Source organism: Amphiprion ocellaris, chromosome 12, assembly GCF_022539595.1.
Source record: "Amphiprion ocellaris isolate individual 3 ecotype Okinawa chromosome 12, ASM2253959v1, whole genome shotgun sequence".
In the NCBI taxonomy this organism is placed as follows: Eukaryota; Metazoa; Chordata; class Actinopteri; family Pomacentridae; genus Amphiprion; species Amphiprion ocellaris.
This window is the reverse complement of record NC_072777.1, coordinates 7,011,795-7,031,614: the sequence shown is the minus strand read 5'-3', so window position 1 is coordinate 7,031,614 and position 19,820 is coordinate 7,011,795. Positions and strand designations below refer to the sequence as shown.

General features: G+C 39.1%; 1 protein-coding gene across 1 annotated transcript in view; it reads right to left on the bottom strand.

Annotated features, from left to right (window-relative positions):
• Window positions 1-9,615: 9,615 nt before the first annotated feature.
• mei4 (meiosis-specific, MEI4 homolog (S. cerevisiae)) overlaps window positions 9,616-19,820 on the bottom strand; it is an 85,110-nt gene continuing 74,905 nt past the window's right edge. Inside the window, exon 5 of the mRNA XM_023279219.2 lies at window positions 9,616-10,568. Coding sequence (XP_023134987.2) covers window positions 10,305-10,568 — 264 coding nt within the window. The 3' untranslated portion in view covers window positions 9,616-10,304. The remainder of the gene's footprint in view (window positions 10,569-19,820) is intronic.

Genomic DNA, 19,820 nt, shown 5'->3' with positions numbered 1-19,820 from the left:
ATGTCATGTAATAACCAGAAAAGCACTCAGAGAGCACAGTACTCCAAGGCTGTTCATTCCTCAATTTGTGTTTTCAGATATCATGGTAACAGAGAATCTGGCCATTTAATATAGATCTACCCACAAACTAAATACATAAAAAATGACCTTGTAGTGAGCACAGGCGTGTGTTATGCATGACTATATTATGTACGGATACCAAATTGCATGACCAAAATATGTAGCAGGCGACCTGAATTGATGCAGGCAGCTGATGTAGTGTTCACTTCACTTGTTGTCATAGTTACAGTGACGCCATGCCGCTACCTCGCAATGATACAGAAATCTTTAACAAATCTGTGGATCCAGAATATTAGCCGCATCACTGTCAAAATCGAATGAGGTGGTCCTTGTGTCATTTCTGACCTTCCCTGAAAATTTCATCCAAATCCGTTAGTCCATTTTGAGTAATGTTACTCACAGACAAACAGATTCACAGGACAAACGTACGCTGATGGTCACCTAACTCTGCCTCATTCCTTGGCGGAGTTATAAGGATGATCCTTCATTAAAGCAATGCTATAGATACAGCAGCAGCAGCTCTAGGCAAACCTTAAAGAAGCACAAAAGTGAAGCTCAGGTCTATTCATCAGGGTCTAAATTTGGTTCAGGTGCAGAGTGGAATTAAGACTGATGAAAACAGTCAGTTGGCTTTTCGAATCAATCATTCGCTTACAGGTCTTACTTGAAGATGTCCGGATTGGTGAAGCTTTTAAACAAACGTGCACCTGAGGCGTTGCGGTGGGACTGGCATCCTAAGCGATGTTTCCCGCTGGCTCTGTTATTGACAATGTGCACCCATTACTGCTTGTGTTCTTGATAAATGAATGTCATTAATGAGTAGCACACAGCAGCTGATACTGATGGTCACAATCAGCCTCTGGAAAGGCCAAACCGAAGAGGCAGCCAACGGGAAGCCCCTTGAGGACAGATGCTGACTGTCAAATTAGTCAGAATTAAAGATAAAATCATCCATTTACCAGCAAGGACGGATTCACATGTAGAAATCAGACTCCGAGACACAAAGCTTTAGTCATTTTTGTTGCTTATTTTGACATTTGTTCTTAGCAAAGAAAAAACTATGCTGCTTTTATTGTTTGTTTAGTATCTATGAAATCAGTATCTTACTTCAATGCTAATGATTGATCCAAGTGGGCCGTTTACTTCAAGGGTGAAAATGAAATTCCCACTTTGCATGAAATCACAAGATCACATGATAAAGGAGAAACTAGAAAAAACAGGTAGGTTTCAACAAAATTCTGACACCACGTGTGTGTGTGTCACTAACAAAGGCTCTAGTTACTGAGATTGATAGACACTGTCCCTTCCTCTTGTATATTTCCCCTCATAGGCTGAGAAATAAAGCGTCAACTCAACATGGCTAAAGTGAAATAATGCCGTAATCTTCCAATGACGCAAAAACCTATAAAACTAAGATGAATGAGAAGAAGTCGTCCTCAATTTACAGCTTTCTAAACCACATTACATTTATCAGCCTGACTGCGTGCTCGTTGAGCAGCCAAGGGAATGAGATGGGCAACGACTGGGTGTTTGTACTCAAACTGATATGACAGCAAATTATTAGGGCAATGTTGAGGAACCAACGGAAGGTTACACAAGAACTCATTTTACATGGTAACACATTCATCAAGTAGTTCGGCTCAAGGACAACTCTACAGGACAGGTTTGATATAAAGTTTCCACCCCCCCAACTCCTTTGATTGCTTCTCAACATTGAATCATGATCAATTTATTTTGGCTTTTTTGACAAGATCTTACAAAAAAAAAAAAGACTCTTTCATATAAAAGTGAAAACAGATTTTTACAAAGTCAATTATTTAAAAATATAAAATAAGTGACAGCACGAGTATTCACCCCCCATTAAAGTGACTCATCCAATGCATCACAGGTGCAGCCAGTTGGTGCTAAAAGTCACACCATTAGTGAAATGGAGATCATCTGAATGCAGTGAATGTGTCTTAAGTGATTGTAGTATAAAGATACCTGTACCTAGAGGGTCCGGTCACTGGGTAAACAGTATTCCTGATTATAACTACACCATGAAGACAACAGAATACTCCAATCAACTCTGTAAAAACGTTCTTGAAAAGCACAATGAGCATTAATAAAAAAACATTTTCAAGTCACTGAATATCCCTTAGAGTACATTTACTGAACCATGAAGCGATGGAAGGCATATGACAAATGCATTAATCTGAAAAGAGCACGATGTCCTCAAAAACTGAGTGATCTTGCAAGAAAGAGACGAGTAAGATAGGCCACAAAGACACCTATGACTCACACTTACATCTGTAAAGCACAAAGAAAGCCTCTGTTGGAAAAAATCTCATAATAAATCTCGAGTATAGTTCATCAGAAGGCATTTGAGAGACTCTAAAGGTCAAAAGAAAGAACACTTGTTGGTCTGATGAGACCAAAATTCAGCCATCTGACTAAACGCTGTGTTGGGCAGACACCAAACACTGCACAGCACAACAAACACACCATCTCCACCGTGAAGCATGGTGGTGGCAGCATCATAATGTGGGAATGTTTCTCTGCAGCAGGTCCTGGAAGTCTTGTATAGGTGGAGGGTACAATGATTGCAGCAAAATAAAGGCGAATTCTGACACACAACCTGATACAATCTATAAGAGAATTGCTACTTGGGGGAAGATTTGTTTCCAGCAAGAAAGTGAGCTGAAGCATACAGTAAGAGCTACATATAAATGGTTTAAAGAAAACAAGGTGAATGTTCTGAAGTGGATGAGTCAGTGGCTGAACTACAAAAGAACTGCTCACTCACGATTCCCATGCAACCTGAAAGTTTTGCAAAGAAGAATAGTGTAAAATTGTAGTGCTTAGATGTCCAGGACTGATTGAAACTCATCCACACAGGCTCAATGCTGTAATTGTGGCCAAAAGTGCATCAACTAAATACTTGAAGGGTGTGAATTCTTATGCAATCTCTTATTATATCTTTTATCTATTTTAATTAAATGACATTACTTAGAAATCAGTTTTCACCTGACAAGAAAGAATTTTCTTGTGTAGATTCTTGTCAAAAAAGAAACCAACTTGTATGTTGGCCATGATTAAGTGTTGAAAAGAAGTAAAAGGGGAAAACTTCCAAAGAGGGTGAATATTTTTTTTTTTTATATACAATGCAACCGGTGACAGTCCCTATTTGTGTAATATAGAATTTAGCTTGCTATTACCACAAACATCAGTACATTTAGGGTCTATAAATCTGATATGGAACCCAGTTGTTCTCATATCCATAATACAACTCTGTTTTCTATTCAACAGAACACATTTATGCATCTTTTATCCATCCAAAACCATTTGTCGTATTGTTGCCAACAAGATTATCTTGAATTCTCCTATTTCAACAAGCATCTCCCAGACCAGTTATGAATATCTATTTAAAATTCCAATTCGGTGTGATACGCGCCCTCTGGTAATAAAATCATTAACTGCCATTACAGTTGATTTTTCAGTCATCTGAATGAAACCACTGCATCAAATTTCAATTAGGTCCAAAGGACCTTGCCTAAATGGCATAAAAATCACCCAGTTCACATGGATGAAAAGAAAATTCTCTTTATACTGGCTTTTCAAAACTCTAAACCTCTCTTGATTCCAAAAAGCACTGTCATGCAGAGGCTTAATCCTCTTCTCGTGCTCAAAGGACTGCGATACACGTTTCTCTGAATCAGTTCTCTCACAAGTTCAAGCAAATACAATTCTCTTTCCATATGTTTTGGTCAATATATCATGCAGTCTATTTTCCTCTTACTTGTCTGACTGCTAAGCTTCTTTTTATGTTATTCAGTAAAACACAGCGGGCATGTGCATGTCTTGAATTTATTAAACATTCCTGTTCTGTGTAACCTAAAAAGGCTGAAACTCAACACAGTATAACAGGCTGTGTTGACCTTACCACAACTGGACTGCTTTTGATATTAGCCACACAAAAAAAACCCAACTTTGATCTGTAACAGCAGTGACTCAACATATGGAAAAATTAATTTTCCTATCAATCAAGGTTGTGCAGATTTAGGAGTCAGAAAGCTCATAAATCATCCACTCCTGATTGGAGAGCATAGATATGCCTTAGTGAAGCATTATTTACACAATCTGCTCACAGTTTCTGCAGGGCTTTGCACAATAAGCCACTTCACAGTCTCACTGATTTATGCTCTTGGACCTCGTTTTAAGCTTTTTCATGCTTCTCATTATGACTACAGTATTTCATGCTCAAACTGACCAGTGCACTGCTGGACACTTACATTGTCTCCTCTTAAACAATTAAGTTTACACCGTACAGTGTTTAGGTTTTCCTAAAAGTTTTGCGTTTAGTTTAATATTTTTATTGTCAGCAAATTCCATGAAAGGGCCAAAACTAAGAGCATGTTTGCATCGATACTTCTCCACCCTACACTACTGTTCAAAAGTTCGAGGTCACTTAGAAATATCCTTATTTTTGAAAGAAAAGCAGTTTTTTCAATGAAGATAACATTAAATGAATGATAAATCCAGTCCAGACATTGCTAATGTGGTAAATGACTATTCTAGCTGGAAACAGCTGATTTTTAATGGAATATCTCCATAGAGGTACAGAGGAACATTTCCAGCAACCATCACTCCTGTGTTCTAATGCTACATTGTGTTAGCTAATGGTGTTGAAAGGCTAATTGATGATTAGAAAACCCTTGTGCATTTATGTTAGCACATGGATAAAAGTGTGAGTTTTCATGGAAAACATGGAATTGTCTGGTTGACCCCAAACTTTTGAACAGTAGTGTATGTGTTACCTCTCAGCTCAAAGCCCATTTGTTCCTACTGAGGAAGTAAATCTTTTAAAAAAGGTTCTTTACGTCCTACAACAGCTACTGCAAACGTTGCCTAACCTGTGGAAATGGTTAATTTGTTATGGACTATTTTGAAGGTCCAACATTATACCCCTTTTTGTCCCCATGTCCCCAAAATGTGAATTTCAATTTTCAGCTCAAAATACTGCACAGATGGCTCATTCTAGCACGCCTGAATACCCCTGGATTTTAGCCCTGTTCTAAATGGGCTGTTTCAATGTGTGGCTTTAAATGTGATTGAGCTGCTGCTGCCCAAAGCTCTTTCCGGAAGAAGACTCTGGGTCTGCTCTGTTCAGTGACTGACAGAGCAGAGCAGCACAGTTGACCGAACGGCAGCCAACATAGACGTGAATAAGTGTGTGAGACCAAGATAATGAGTTGCTTCCAGTTTTTGCTCTGATCATTTTTGCATGGACACATAGCTGAATTCACAGCACAGCCATTGTCTTGAGCTTATGTGTCGGGTGAGTTTGTCAGACCACGGCAGTTATAAAATCATTAGTTGAGCAGTGCAGAGCCACACCTTGCAAATGGCTCTGAGGTGAGTGCCAGTTAATATGTAGTCTTAACGGGCTGCGTTTCAGTCACTATCTCATACTTGTTCTGTTGTCTGACAACAGAAACAGAAAAATCTGTAAATGAGAACATCTTTATGGGGCTTTGACTGTATTGAAATACAGTTAATGTGAGCACAGAGAGCAGGAGACAAGCAAAAAGATGTCAGCTGAGTTTAGGTTGCTCTGAAACACTACAGGCAACTTTAAAACAAACTCACCCAATCTCCGTTTACTGGTTTTCAATCACTCCTAAAGTTTCCTTAAATTCTGACTGTGCCTCAGCTCTGCAGCTCCTTGCATAGTTTTGACCTGTGGGCAAACAATCACATGGACATCTGGTTTTAAATGTCACAACAAGCTGCAAAACCTGAACAGCTTGCTTAGGCACACTTTATGATTGATGGAGAAAACAGTTTTTGAAGTTAAAAAAACAGCAAAAAGGCAGATTTTGCACAACATGTCCCCTTTAAGCCGCTGTATTGTTAGAATTAGTGCTGCAGTGCACTGGCTCTCAATTGGAAATTGTGGTGCCATTGCACTGTACTGTGAAATTAGTTTTAGACACTAAAAGTAAAATGAGGATGCTTTCAAAAACAATACCATGAATAGGTTTTATTCTTAAGTAATCCCACATAAAGGAAAGACAAAAAGCCTATTAGACAGCTCTGTCCTTGGTACACCTACACACAGTCAGTGAAATGAATAATCAACTATTCAGACTACTAATTTCACAACTACTCAAGGGCTTTATTTAGCTATCTGCTTTTAAATTTAGCTTGGGGCAGTTTTAGGCATGTACTACCTAACAATAAAGATGACTAAGAGGTATGTTTCATACTTTTGTTACATAGAATGCAGTGGCTGGGACCAGAACACGCAGGCAACATCCTCTCATGTGCTCCCTGAATGACAATATGTATTTATTAACCTGTATTTAACCAGGAGAAATCCTGCTGAGATTAACAACCTCTTTTGCAAGGGAGTCCTGGCCAAGATAGTCAGATACAAAACTACACAGTTAAAACACAATTAAGACACTAGCAAAAAACAAATTAAAGCACTAAATTTACAAGCAAAGTATGACAAACAAGTGCATTGTTGTAGAGTTGGCCTCAAGAACTCGCAAGACATGCGAACAGAGAGAGCAGGTAAAGAAACAGACGAGGCCAGTAAAATCTATTTAGATGTCTTGACTAGTCCATGGCCAGTACAAAACTGTAGCCAAGAGATTTTTTTCATAGGGGGTTGGCAGAGGTTGGAGACAGACTGATGGCAACACTATAGTAGGGTCCTACACATTAAAGTAATATAACTTATCCAGCACTTGGTGCTCGTGCTTTGCTCCTTTGCTCTTTGCTCCAGTGTTCCCCCACTTATCCTGTACGGAGATCAGCAGTAAATGTGGTCCATTTGTCCCCAGACTGTGACAAGGCTGTCCATGACTTTTATATAATGACATCAGGCAGAGACTCGTATCAGGTAGTGACACACTTCACTCCAAAAAGCAGCAATGCCTACATGTCAGAGCACTCTGAGTGGCTGCCAAAAACACACACAATGAAGTCAACAACAAAGTGATAATAGAATTTGTTGATAACAAATGTAGTCATCGATTTTTGTCAGTTATGTTGATTCTTTGCTGTATTTAGCATCTTGGAGAACTTGTGGACAACACAGTTTGTGTGATTGCTGAACACACTTTTTTATGACTGTGGTTAAATGTCTGAGTTTGTTTTAAAGCTGCAGGATAATTATGAGATGATCAAACACCTGATGGGTAAAAATCTAAACATCTAAAGTGCCTTAAACTCTTACCCAGTGTGAGTAAAAAAAAAAAAAAAACAACATGTATCAGCACTAGAACAACTTCATGTGCAAAGGCCTTTTGTACTAACGATCTGAAAACTCTGTGTACTATTACTTCAAATAAACCTAACTTTAGACCAGCCTTACTTCTCTTGTTATAAATGCAGTAAAAGGTAAATTTTTATCCAAATGTTAATCTCCTCCACTGATGAAAGCTAGTGCTCATACGCTGAGACTCTCATTGGGGTTCTCTGCTGATGATGCAACCCGCCATGCCTGCGCCTGTCAGTCCCACGCATGATGAGACAGATTCACTTCTCCATGGTGGCACATTAACCACCAGCGCACGTATGAGCAGTCCATTTTTATGTTTTAAAGCATGCCCTATTCCTGCTTTGCTCTCAACAGGATATGAAAGATGAGGAGATCACAGACACAGAGGGACTGAAACCCAAAGCAGACACAATAGGAGTGATGGCTATCGGCGCATCAAGGACCCGTGAGCCTTCGGTAATTCATGACGTACCAGGAAACTTATTTAGCTGCACTCATGCCCAAATCATTATTGCAGACACCAAGTGAACAGCCGGGAGGAGAACATCACTGCTGATGATGTCGCTCAGTTTCTTGAAGAGAGAGAAAGAAATACACCAGAGAACGATGATAACCCACGTAATTAGGGAACAAAAGAAAGCTGCCATAGTTTCCATTACAACAGCTATTACTAGTACAAGTCAGGGGGTAATTTGGATTCTGGATGATGGGTGTCGGTCTCCTCTCACTTTTCAAAATCCTGTGTTTGGCCCCAAGTATTTTCCTTCCTGAAGTCTGTGCCAAAATCCAGACCAGAGAAAGGATTTGATACAAATGCTGATACGCTCATGTGAGCCTGCTTCAATATTTACCGAGTTCTCATAGCAACAAGCTCAACCAGCAGCTGTGAATCCTTTGACTTTTTGGCCACACGTTTTGCCCGTCGGGTAACATGCATGCTTCCTCTGTACCCTCTGACCGGTGGCAGTTTTTGGAGCCTGACACAAAGCCTGGAGGCACCACTCAGGGCTGAAATAAATACTTTGCATATTTATGGAGTAAGGAAACACATAATCTACATTTTCAGAAAATACCTTCCAAGACTTTGCTAATTATGAAAATCATACATTTACAATGCAGTGATGGATGCTGCTCCTTTTTAGTAAAAACACAACACAATATGTATGCTCAATAAAGTATCCGATCTCTATCAGCTACAGACAGAAGGCGTGATCACAAGGTGCAATCACTTGAAGTTTAGTATGAAAAAAACAACGAGCTTAAGGTGAACAGCAGAGGAACAGGAGGCTGCACTGAAGATCTGCACAATCACACAGTTTCAAGGTTAACACAAAATAAGAGTCAATTCAATATCTGACCAAAATATAGACACAATCTTTCATCCTAAGTTATGGCACTGATTAATAGACGGGGGTTTTTCCAGAACATTACAGTGTCACAGCAGGCGGACCAAGATTTAATACGTTTTTAAGCAGTATAAATGATTAGTCTGCTAGGGCTGCAACTGACAATTATTTTCACTGTTCGTTAATCCATTAATTATTGTCTATTTTGTTGTTTTGACTATAAAATATCAGAAAATGGTGAAAAATCTTCATCAGTGTTTTGAGATTTATTAATTGAACATTCTTGATAACATATTTTCTCCTGACATGGAAAACATAAATTCCAATAAAGCTATGAAAGAGAAAAATATGTGTTGCTCTGAGTTATTATCTACAATCTCTACAGTGACATAAATTTATTGAGAGTTAGTGGAGCCTAAACACTTTTTCTAACAAATCTTTTGACTTATGAAACAGAGACTAAAGCCTCTTCTTATCAAATTTGCTTACTTCTTTCTCCAAATCAGAAATTTCTTGACTTGCATTAAAGTATAGAGTACATATAGCTGATATGTGTTCATAATCTGAACAATTACTGTAGAAAATAATCCAAAATGCATGTTTCTTGAAGGATAAGGCTAGTAATATTTAGAATTTCTGTACACGTGTGTTAGAGAAACCAAAACTCTCAGCTCCAAGTCTTTGGGTTCCTTCTGATGGTGTAAATCATCAAAAACCTACAAATATGTAGCTCCATTTATACAAAGGCTCCTTAATTTTCTAAATAAGCTGTGACAAATAGCCTATTGGACGTTTTTCAGTGGATTAATTGGGCCCTAGAGAGTATTTGTGGCAGCAGGATGGTGTATATGAGTGAATGTGAGTCAAAGTAAACTACAGTGTGTGTTCATGCTAATGAAGGAACAGGTCACTCAGTGTAACAATGTGGCTGATGTGTTTTTAATGTGACAAAATGACAGACACACAGTACTTAGGATACATTCATTGTTGCTTTGACCTTGTTGTGGGATTTGTTGACAACAAAAGAAATACATAAAACTGGAGGACTTCTATGTAGATCATATCTACATGTAATTATATATAAATATTAAGATCTACATAAGCTCTTTTAGCCACACCTACCACCTGAATGATCAAATTTGCAAACATTTACATGGACATAAACTGCTACTGAAGACTTTTAAAAGTACAATTTTTTTTTTTTTAAAGAAGCTGCTTAGTTCAGATCCAACAAACGGCAGCAGGAATGTAATCTAAAGGACAGATGGTGCTAAGAAAACAGCAGAAAAGGTGAATCATTCCTCGAATAATCCAGCACTGAAACAATGCTTCTGAGATGATGAACTGATAGATGACACTGCAACAAATATTTACTGCACAAGCTATTTAACAACAGCTGACAGCTCAGAAATACGATGTGTGATTGTTTTCCTAGCACACACCAAGTGTAGTTGAAGAAATACATGCACAGAAGGCTACAAAACAAATGTTAATTATTCAAATCAAGAGCAGCTACTGCATTAAATTTGAAGATTATACTCTCTTTGTCACTGTGATAGTTCTAAACACACCTAACCACAGCTCCATGTTCTACAGATGCTAGTCAGTCGGCTGTTTCAGTCCCACACTCACTTGGGTGCATCGTTTCTCTCTAAAGACGCGAGTAGACCTCCTATCCTCCACATGCAGATGGAAAACAATGGAAACTCATCTGACAAAAGAAAGACTCGCTGTTCCAAGTGACTCAGGAAGACCATCTGCTCCGATCCCACCTCCACCCTGCACGCTACCTTTGATTTCTGTAGGAGCGCCTCCAGGATCCAGAACAGGTGGCACGAGTTCTGATACTGGTCCACAGGAAACTTGTCAAGCCCTGAGCTGTCCTCCTGCGCCTACAAAGTGACATCAGACATCTAAATGACACTCAATTTGCTTTAAGTAACCACACGAACTGTTCTCTATGTGAAATTTAAGCCAGGACACACTCATGACAATCAAGTGATAGACAAGTGAATATGGGTAAGCAATCTGATAATCGGAATATGTCAGATGATCTTAGGAATCCTGCAGATCGCATGATAAAGGATGCTTTATGTAAGTCATCTATTTTAGTCACTGCTAACCAGGTAGCCTTCAGTCCATCCTGTCTCAAGTGTTCCTACCTGCAGGCTGGACAGCTCACTGTTACTCAATTTCATAAAGCTGCCTGCCTCTTCAGTGAGTTTTTCATCTGCGGACGGACGCCGACACCACTGTCTTGGACTACAGCTACTGACAGTAGTCCTTGTTCTGCTCAGTAGATCTGTTGCACGGCAGCTCAAACCAAAACCCCAAGCAGACTGAGTACTGGTTCAAGTGCCACTATGCCTAAACTCAATGTAGTTACAGAGCAGAACAAAAATGCAATAAAGCCTGACATAATGAGATATGCAACTACCAACTGCAGTCCAGGATGGTGAAGTTGGAGTCTATTTGCAGGGCTATAAAGCATCTGAATGACACACTTTTTTGTAATTAATAAACAGAAGGTAGCATGGCAGAAGAATAGCTATGAGTGGACCAACATCCTGAATGAATTATCAGCAGTGGAGATGTGATTCACTACTTTCAAAATAAAATCAAAGTGATAAAAGGATGTGGAGGTTTGTGAGCTCGTCCTTTAGCCTTGTGTTGGCGTGACGGGCATTATATCCATGAAACCATATGCACAACTAATCCCGAGTTTAACTAAATCTGCGAGGAGAATGTGATTCATATAATGCATCATGAGTCTACCTGTTCACCCCAAAAGATCATATCTACATGTAATTACATATAAATATTAGATAAGCTTTTTTAGCCACATCTGCCACCTGAATGATCAAATTTGCAAATATTTACATGGGCATAAACTGCTACTAAAAACTTTTAAAAGTACAATTTTTATTTTTAAAGAAGCTGTTTAGTTCAGATCCAACAAACAGCAGCAGGAATGTAATCTAAAGGAAAGATGGTGCTAAGAAAACAGCAGAAAAGGTGAATCATTCCTCGAATAATCCAGCACTGAAACAATGCTTCTGAGATGATAAACTGATAGATGACACTGCAACAAATATTTACTGCACAAGCTATTTAACAACAGCTGACAGCACAGAAATACGATGTGTGATTGTTTTCCTAGCACACACCAAGTGTAGTTGAAGAAATACATGCACAGAAGGCTACAAAACAAACGTTATTATTCAAATCAAGAGCAGCTACTGCATTTCGTTCTGGCTATGTCAAAGTGTGCCTTTGTGTGTCTGAATTTTTGCATGTGAAAGTTTCTCTGTGTGTGTGTGTGCGTGCGGTGGGGGGGTGATGTCACGAAGAAAAACAACCACCAGATGGCTGTCAGGTATTCCTTCGGGCTACAACCTTCAGAGAGCTGACAGAACATGACAACAACACCCCCTTAACCCCTTACAAACGCACACACAAACGCACACATGCCCCGCTTAGACCCCATCAGGATCGGGTCACAGAACGCCATTTTTCTTCACATTTCAGTTTTTAGTTGTGCCTCCTTCAAAACTCAATTTCTCCAACTATATAAACACATCGTATGAGACAGAACTCTGCTGTTGACACAATTACGACCCAAAAGTAATCAATAACATTTTACTGTCTCACAAAATCAGCAGTGTCTTTTACTGTGTGTGTTTGTTAACAGAACTCCTGCCGTACTTTAATGGCTACTGAAATTTCAACAGTCAAAATGGCTGAGATGTTCCAATCTTTCATGTTTTTAAACTAACAACCATGGTCTAAACACATGGTTTGGCTTCTCTAAAAGCCTGAATTTATAACAAAACGGAGCTCCAAACACCAAAGAATCTTCATGTGTGGAGCTGGGATTACTGCACATTTGCTGGGCAGGTGAACAATGGGTCACCGTTGAGCACCGAAGCACACATTCAGGTAGTGGGTAAGTATGCCCTGCGTCTGAAATACGGCTATACATGGTGCACTTAAACCACATGGGAGGTACACTTCTGCTGCTACTAAACTGAAACAGCATTCAGACTGTATCGCAGCAGTACAGTAGCTGGTGCTTTAGGAGTAGAAGCTGGTGACCAACATCAAGCAACAGGAGTAAAGTATGTGTGATTCATTGTGAATATCATTACCGATATTATCTTGAAATTATCTAAACATTGAGTAGTGGTAGAACCTCCAGAGACATTAATAATCTGGCTGTTCATTTGAAGTCTATAATGTAAGTTAGAACAGACATTGACGTGTCATTCTTTTGAGATAAAAGGCGTTAGTTGCTTCATCTGTGAGTATTCATGCCCATCATATTAGCCACGAAGCAGGTGTTACACAAATGTTTTACCTGGTGACAGATAAATAACTGATGAAAAATCTAGACTTCTAACAAGGCAAGTCAGGTAGGTAAAGAGTAGTGTGTTCTGTTGAAGAGGATAATTCCCTTTGCTGTGGACTTTCGGCTTTGTAAGTTTGCAGAATCTTTAAACAAACTATGGGCTCTTTGACCTTCTAAGCCCAAAATCCCCCCAGCAGGTCTGAAACAGTTGCTGTCTTTACAAGATTTTGCCAAAATTATACCATTTATCAGAATAAGAAACTGTAACAACACAGAGAATTGCCAGATTTTCAACCTTATCACAGTCTTTGAACTATTCATCTGTGAAGCTGCTGCTGTTTGGTCAGGAATCCTAAATAAATCTAAGCATAAAATTACATTGTTCCTAAACCACTTTACTCAACATGTCTGATTAAAACATTCTCAAGATAAAACCGTCTACTCTAATGAGATTCTGTAAAACAAACACACAAAAAACTACTGTGCTCCTTAGTACAACTGAGGTGTGATTAGAGACTCAGTTCTGACAAACGTAACAACTAATGTGACAAACATTAATGTAATTTTCAGCTGAATTGCAGGCTGTGCACACAGCAGAAAGGAGACAAATATGGAAACAAATTAAAAGTGTAAGTAGCAAAATGTATACCCTATGTAGACTCGCATGTGTTGTACACGTTGATTCCAGGCTTTTGCTAGTAAAATTAATAATCAAAGAAAACTTGGAAGTCCAGCAGTTCAACTTAGAGCCATTCCAGAATGACTGCTAAATCAACAGCTTCTACTTTTGGCTCTGTTCTCTCTCCACCAACAAACAGACCAGTGGAGTGTTTGTATAACTGCAAATGTCATAGTGATTCAGTCTGACAATCCATTGTCCCATTCTTACCCAACTCATGAACAATACTCTAATATTGACAATACTGTAACATATGTAATGGTCAGCAACAAACAGCAGACAAACAAAGATTAGCAAGTGAACATATGTAGTAAATCACTTAGTAGTTAAAGAGGCAGATATGTTCTCAGGAGCTTGTGAAGGCCAGAACAGCACAAGAAGGAGGATGAAGGTTTGCCATAAATTAGTTGAGCGGCTAAAAGCATGACTTCAAATGCCAATGATGCTTAATGCGTAAGATAGACTGTTTCCTAAAACAAACGACTATCTCGGCTGTTTAAGCTCAAGCCCAAAATAACATTTGTTAGGGAAACAGAGCCCTCCAGTGTCTGTGGTAGTAAGGGAGGATGTCAGGGTGGGTGGATGGGTTAATCATCTGTCTTTAAAATGGAGGCCCAACGTTTGTTTTCTGTTTCCAACCAACAGCTTGTTCCTGTACAGTTTGTTGGACTGCCCTAAAGCAGACATTTATTTTAACTGTCCATTCAAGCTGTTTTTCTTTTGACATGAAACTTTTTCATTTATTTATGCTAACTGTATCTTAAACTGCCCGTCAGAGCAGCAGGACAATACAAGTGATGCTGGCCACACACTATCACTATTTATACTAAGTCTGTTCAGAGAGTTTACAATAGCATGAAATTCCTGTGTAGACATTCATCTTTAAATATCAGTATATTGATTTATTGGGTGATTATGATTCATACACAGGTCTATTTACTGCTGTATTTTCAAACAGTGGTGATATAAACAAGTTTATACTCAACCTTGTTTAACTGTCTAGCCATAGTCCATGTATGTAGACAAGTCAATCATCTAGAAAGTCAAATAAGGTTATATCTGAGTTATATTTGTGTTTGAACTGTGAATATAGGGACAGTACATATGCAGTATGTAGTCATATTTGGTGAATCGCTGCCATGAGGACCTGATGCTAGACAACATGACACAGAGGCCAAAGATATTCAGTGTCTGCTGCAGCAGCTGTCAACAGGATGGAAAGGACACATTTTATCCAGTTAAACATAGGGACTGAAGGCCGCTGTGTGGCGCGGCTCCACAGTTAATTGTTAATAAGATGATTATCTAAATTCTGTCCATGCAAAGATTCTGGCTGCACAAGATCACATAGACACAGGATCTTTTCTTTTTCTAGTCAACACATTTAAATAACCCCCTGCCAGGCTCCAAGTGTCTGACCAGCATGGCAGGACGATCCATTTAAAACCTAACAAACTGGCAAAAACATGGAAGAGATTCAATCGCAATTGTGGAAAGCTCAGGGGACAGCATTTTGTGTGAGATTTAATGTGCTGACTAATGCAGTGATTAATTTTTAAATACAGCTTCAGCTTAACTGACCAACATATTCTGCTTTACACGAGAAACCCAATTTAAGTTCTCTACTGCAAGTTCTTCAGCTCGCAAGACTCAAATTAACAAGTTCTGAGCCAATGGAAAAGTGATCCTGCAGCCTGACCACTGCTGACAGCAAACACAAGTCTGATGTGAGATGTTATTTTGACCGATATAAATATATAAATGATTCAGTTAACTGTCTTCTTGTTCAGTCAACACATGGGAGAAAACACTTCGTACGACCCAAGAAGCTGCCTTCAGATGTGTTATTTTGTCTGACAAACAGTTCAAAACCCTAAAATAATAAATGCACAGTGACACAAAAACTGAGAAGAGCAGCAAAAGTTATTTTTTAGAAGCTTGAAAATGTCATTCAAATAAACCCCAACTGAATAAACATGTCAGCACTAACAAGGACACAAAAATTAATTAATCAGTAACTTTAAAACAACTAAGATGTCAAGATCCAAACAAGAGATATTATTCTTTCATTTATCAACAGCTTGATACTGCGGAGAATACCCTAAAAGGTCGCATGAATTCAAATTAATTAACAGAAAATTACTCGTCTCTGGTTTCTCTGGTTTGACGAAAACTCTGTACAGTTGTAAAACCAAACTAACCTACAAAAACAGAACAACAACAACCCTTCAGCACTGTAGCAGAAAGCATCCAGTGTGGAGAGTGGATGAAGCGCAAGTCGACGTTAGCATTAAATTAGTATCACTCCTAGCAGAGATGAAGGCAGTCAAATACAAGAGCTTCAAAGTCTGACACTGAAAGCTACGTTAGCTAACTGAAGCGACGTTAACCGTTACTGAAACTTTGTGTTGTATCTACTCTCAGATGTACGTTGCTTTGGATAAAAGTGTCTGCTAAATGAAATCGTAGCATTGTTGAACTGTATCACCCGTTAGACTACACTTGATTTAGTTACAAGCAATAATATGAATACAGGGCAGATTTGTCAAACACACACAGCTGATCTAAATGAACCACAAACCTCATTCGCTTTGGTGTCTGCTAAAAACTTGCGAACTCCAAAATTTTGGTATTTTGTCAAGTGTCTTTTTTTTTTTTTTTTGGCAGCATGTCATTTTGCCTGTCAGAATATGCTTGTTTATCCCCACTAACTATGTATAGGACTCGGACATTCAAAAGTTTAGACTTTATGAAAAGTTGGGTGCAAACAATTATTATCTGTCATTTTTGAAAGCACTGGCAATAAACTGCAAACCCTGAAAGATACACACTTCCATCAGGAGAAAAACAAGCTCGCTCACTCAAGGAAGCACATCATTTAGGATCCACTGAGCCAGATAAACACTGCAATTCAAAACAAAACAAGAGGGCATCTGAAGAAACATGAGGCACAAAGCACTAGAATGGCTAAGACAACTGCAAAGACACGCTGTGCTTCAAGATACAGTATGAACACAGCAAATGGGGCTTCACTGCTTTTCAACACCATACAGTACAAAAGATATGACCTCTTTTTATCCTAACACCATTTGCTGCCTCTCCACATAAAACTTGTCTCCTGGGATCGAATCAAACCACACAATAATTAGCCTTACAGGAGGTTAACTATAGTACTGATTGTAATTTATCCAACATAACACTTTACCCTTGAAAAAAGTGCAACCTAATTGTTATGTCAGACTGTAAAATATGCACTTCCTACGGATCTATGTGGCTGCCAGTCTTCACCTCAGTGAACAACAATATACGATGAGTCTCATTTGACATCAATCTATAGCAGCATTCAGGAGGCAGAGCTGCTTAATGTCAGATAGGTTGGTAAGAAGGAGCCCAAGATATTCCACTTTAATCTCCAACCTGTCAAGCACTCACATGCCCCGAGAAATTTATGAAGCCATGAAGCGGGATTCAATGGACAGCAAAAATCAATAGCTGGAACGAAAATCTAGTGGGAGCTGTGATGGAGCATCTGTGACGAACATACACAACAAGTACAAACACCCGACCACTGGGGGAGGTGACAGATATGGTTGTTTGAGATGAAAATCTAGAAACCCCACAGGACCGGTCGACTGCCTCTTATCCAAACTCCTTTAGAGAATATACAAAAATGAAACATTAAAGGTGACATAATGGCTACACTTCTTGCAGGGTAACTGTACCTGACTGTAATGGTGTGGTGCATGAGATGGGTTTTCGTGCCTCTTTCCATTAAGAAAACAAGTAATGGAAAAAAAAGACTATGCATAATAATTAAGTTTAAGGGATTGGGTTATTTCAGGTAAAGTTTAGTTCAGCGCATCAGAAGTGCGACACCCAACAGTGTTTAGAAGCTTAAACAATAGCCAATAAGACTTCATTTGTTAGGAGTTTTATTTCAGTGAAGTGATCAGAATAAATGTTCGTTGGATACTAGACAGTCTGTAAAGCCTACTGAGGTAAACTGGAGATTTTGCACTGAATTAAAAAAAATTAAAGTCACTATAAATCAGTAAGAATAGGGCCAATCATTTATCATGAGATTTATGACAATTGACAGTCAGGGGTTTTGTAGTCAATGTTAATATTTAAAAGTTTCAGGCCAATATATGTGTCCACATTCATTTCAAGTGATATCTTGATTGATGTCCAACACCAAACATCTGACAGACACAGTTGGTAACGAGTTGGTGAACACAAACAGAGCTTAAAGATACAGAATACTGGACTTGGGTTGATACAAACATGACTTCAACGGAACCTTAAAGGAATGCAGCAATTGGGCGTGGAAGTAATCATACCAGTCATGTTATATCAACTTAATGGGATGTGAAAGTTGAGTTAAAGTTTCCACTACCTCCTTATAGCCAACCCCCCCAAAAAAACAAAAAAAAAAACAATTAATGCAGTTTTGGGACCAAAATATGCAATGAGCAACACATGTTTAGGGTAGGAAATGCCTCTTAATGCTCTAATCAAATATGCTGATACATCTGCCAGTATTGTCTAATGTTTTGGCCGACAGGATTTATGGGTCTAACTTTAACTGAAAATATTGACAGTATTATCGGAATTTTAAGTACAATGCTTCCTTTAAATGATGGGATGGCCCCAGTCCAGCTCTTTCCTCTCACGACTGATAACTCATCTCAGGGTATCTGCCAATAGAAATCGAATGCTAGTGTGGGCATTAATGGACAGACAGAGTGGTATCAGTCTTCTTATATCCAACTACTCCTTTAACATGCTGCCAAAGAATCAGCATGGACTGCGTGACTAAATTCTTAAATTACAGTCCAACCCCTGTGGAGAATTAAAGCAAAACTTCAAAAAAATCTGGCCTATCTGAAGGCAAGAATGTATTTAAGAGCCCACGTACTGCTGCTTTATGTCCAACAAAGAGAAGCTGAAATCAACTGTCACAGCTTTGCCCCAAAAATGGGGCTCAGGGGAGCCCTTGACAATCAGTATAATATCTACTATATTCTTATTTTCTTTCTGGTTTTTCCCTTCCTTTTCCATGTCATTTGAAATTTAAGTTCAGGGTAGGAAGGAAAAAGAACAAATCGCCAGATCACAAAGGTTTTTTTCAGGAAAGACTTTAAAGAGAATTACCAGTAAAATCACCTTTAACCCCTCCATCAGTGGACGGTCACTGCCCCTCACAGTGGGACAGAGATAACATCCTCCGGGGCAATGATCCTCTTTTTGCAATCCACTGTGCAAGTTAATGAGCAGAGAATCCTTTAAACTGTTTGACCGACCATGATTTTACCAGCAAAACAATACTGACACGAACAGCAAAGTAAGACATTTTGTGAAGACAAAGCAGAAACAATCTAATCACAGTCAGTCTCTCTTTGGGTGTTCATTTAGCACAACTAATATTACAAATAACAAAAAGTTATACTGCTCTGCTGCTGAAAAAAGAATCAAGTTTCCCAGAAGATAGATCCCTCTTCTGTTGATCTTTCTGAGGTTTCTTCCATTGTTTCTTGAATTTTTCTTCATCCAGATCAAGAGTCTATGAATAGATGGTGTCTAGTCTGCCGACAGATTGTAAAGCAGCCTGAGGCAAATTTGTGATTTCTAACACTAAGCTTTGCAGCAATGAGTCAAAATGTTATGACCACACCAAAAGTTAACATGATAACACAGATTGTGCTGTAATAAGGGTGCATGTCAAGTTCAGCTCATTGAACAATTAGTTCAATGTGCTGGATGTGGGAGAAACAGGCAGGTGTAAAGACACAGGCAAAGCTGACAAGAACCAGATCAATATGACCAGACGAGGCTTGTGTTGTCCTCGCAGGCAGCAGTTGTGCCTCTACGATCAGCAGTCCAAGGAAGAACAAACCCATGAAGCAGCCACATGGTGTTGGGGGATGTGTTGGAACAAGTCTGATCCACTGAGGCTCAACCAAACAGTTTCCAGGATGTTAAGGATCTGCGGTAATGTCTTGCTGTCCTAAGTCACAGGGCACCTTCAGAAGTCTTGTGGAGTCCAGGCCTCAGCGTTACCCGAGCGGCTTGCCATCATGTGACGGACCAACAAATTAGGCAGGTGGTCATAATGCT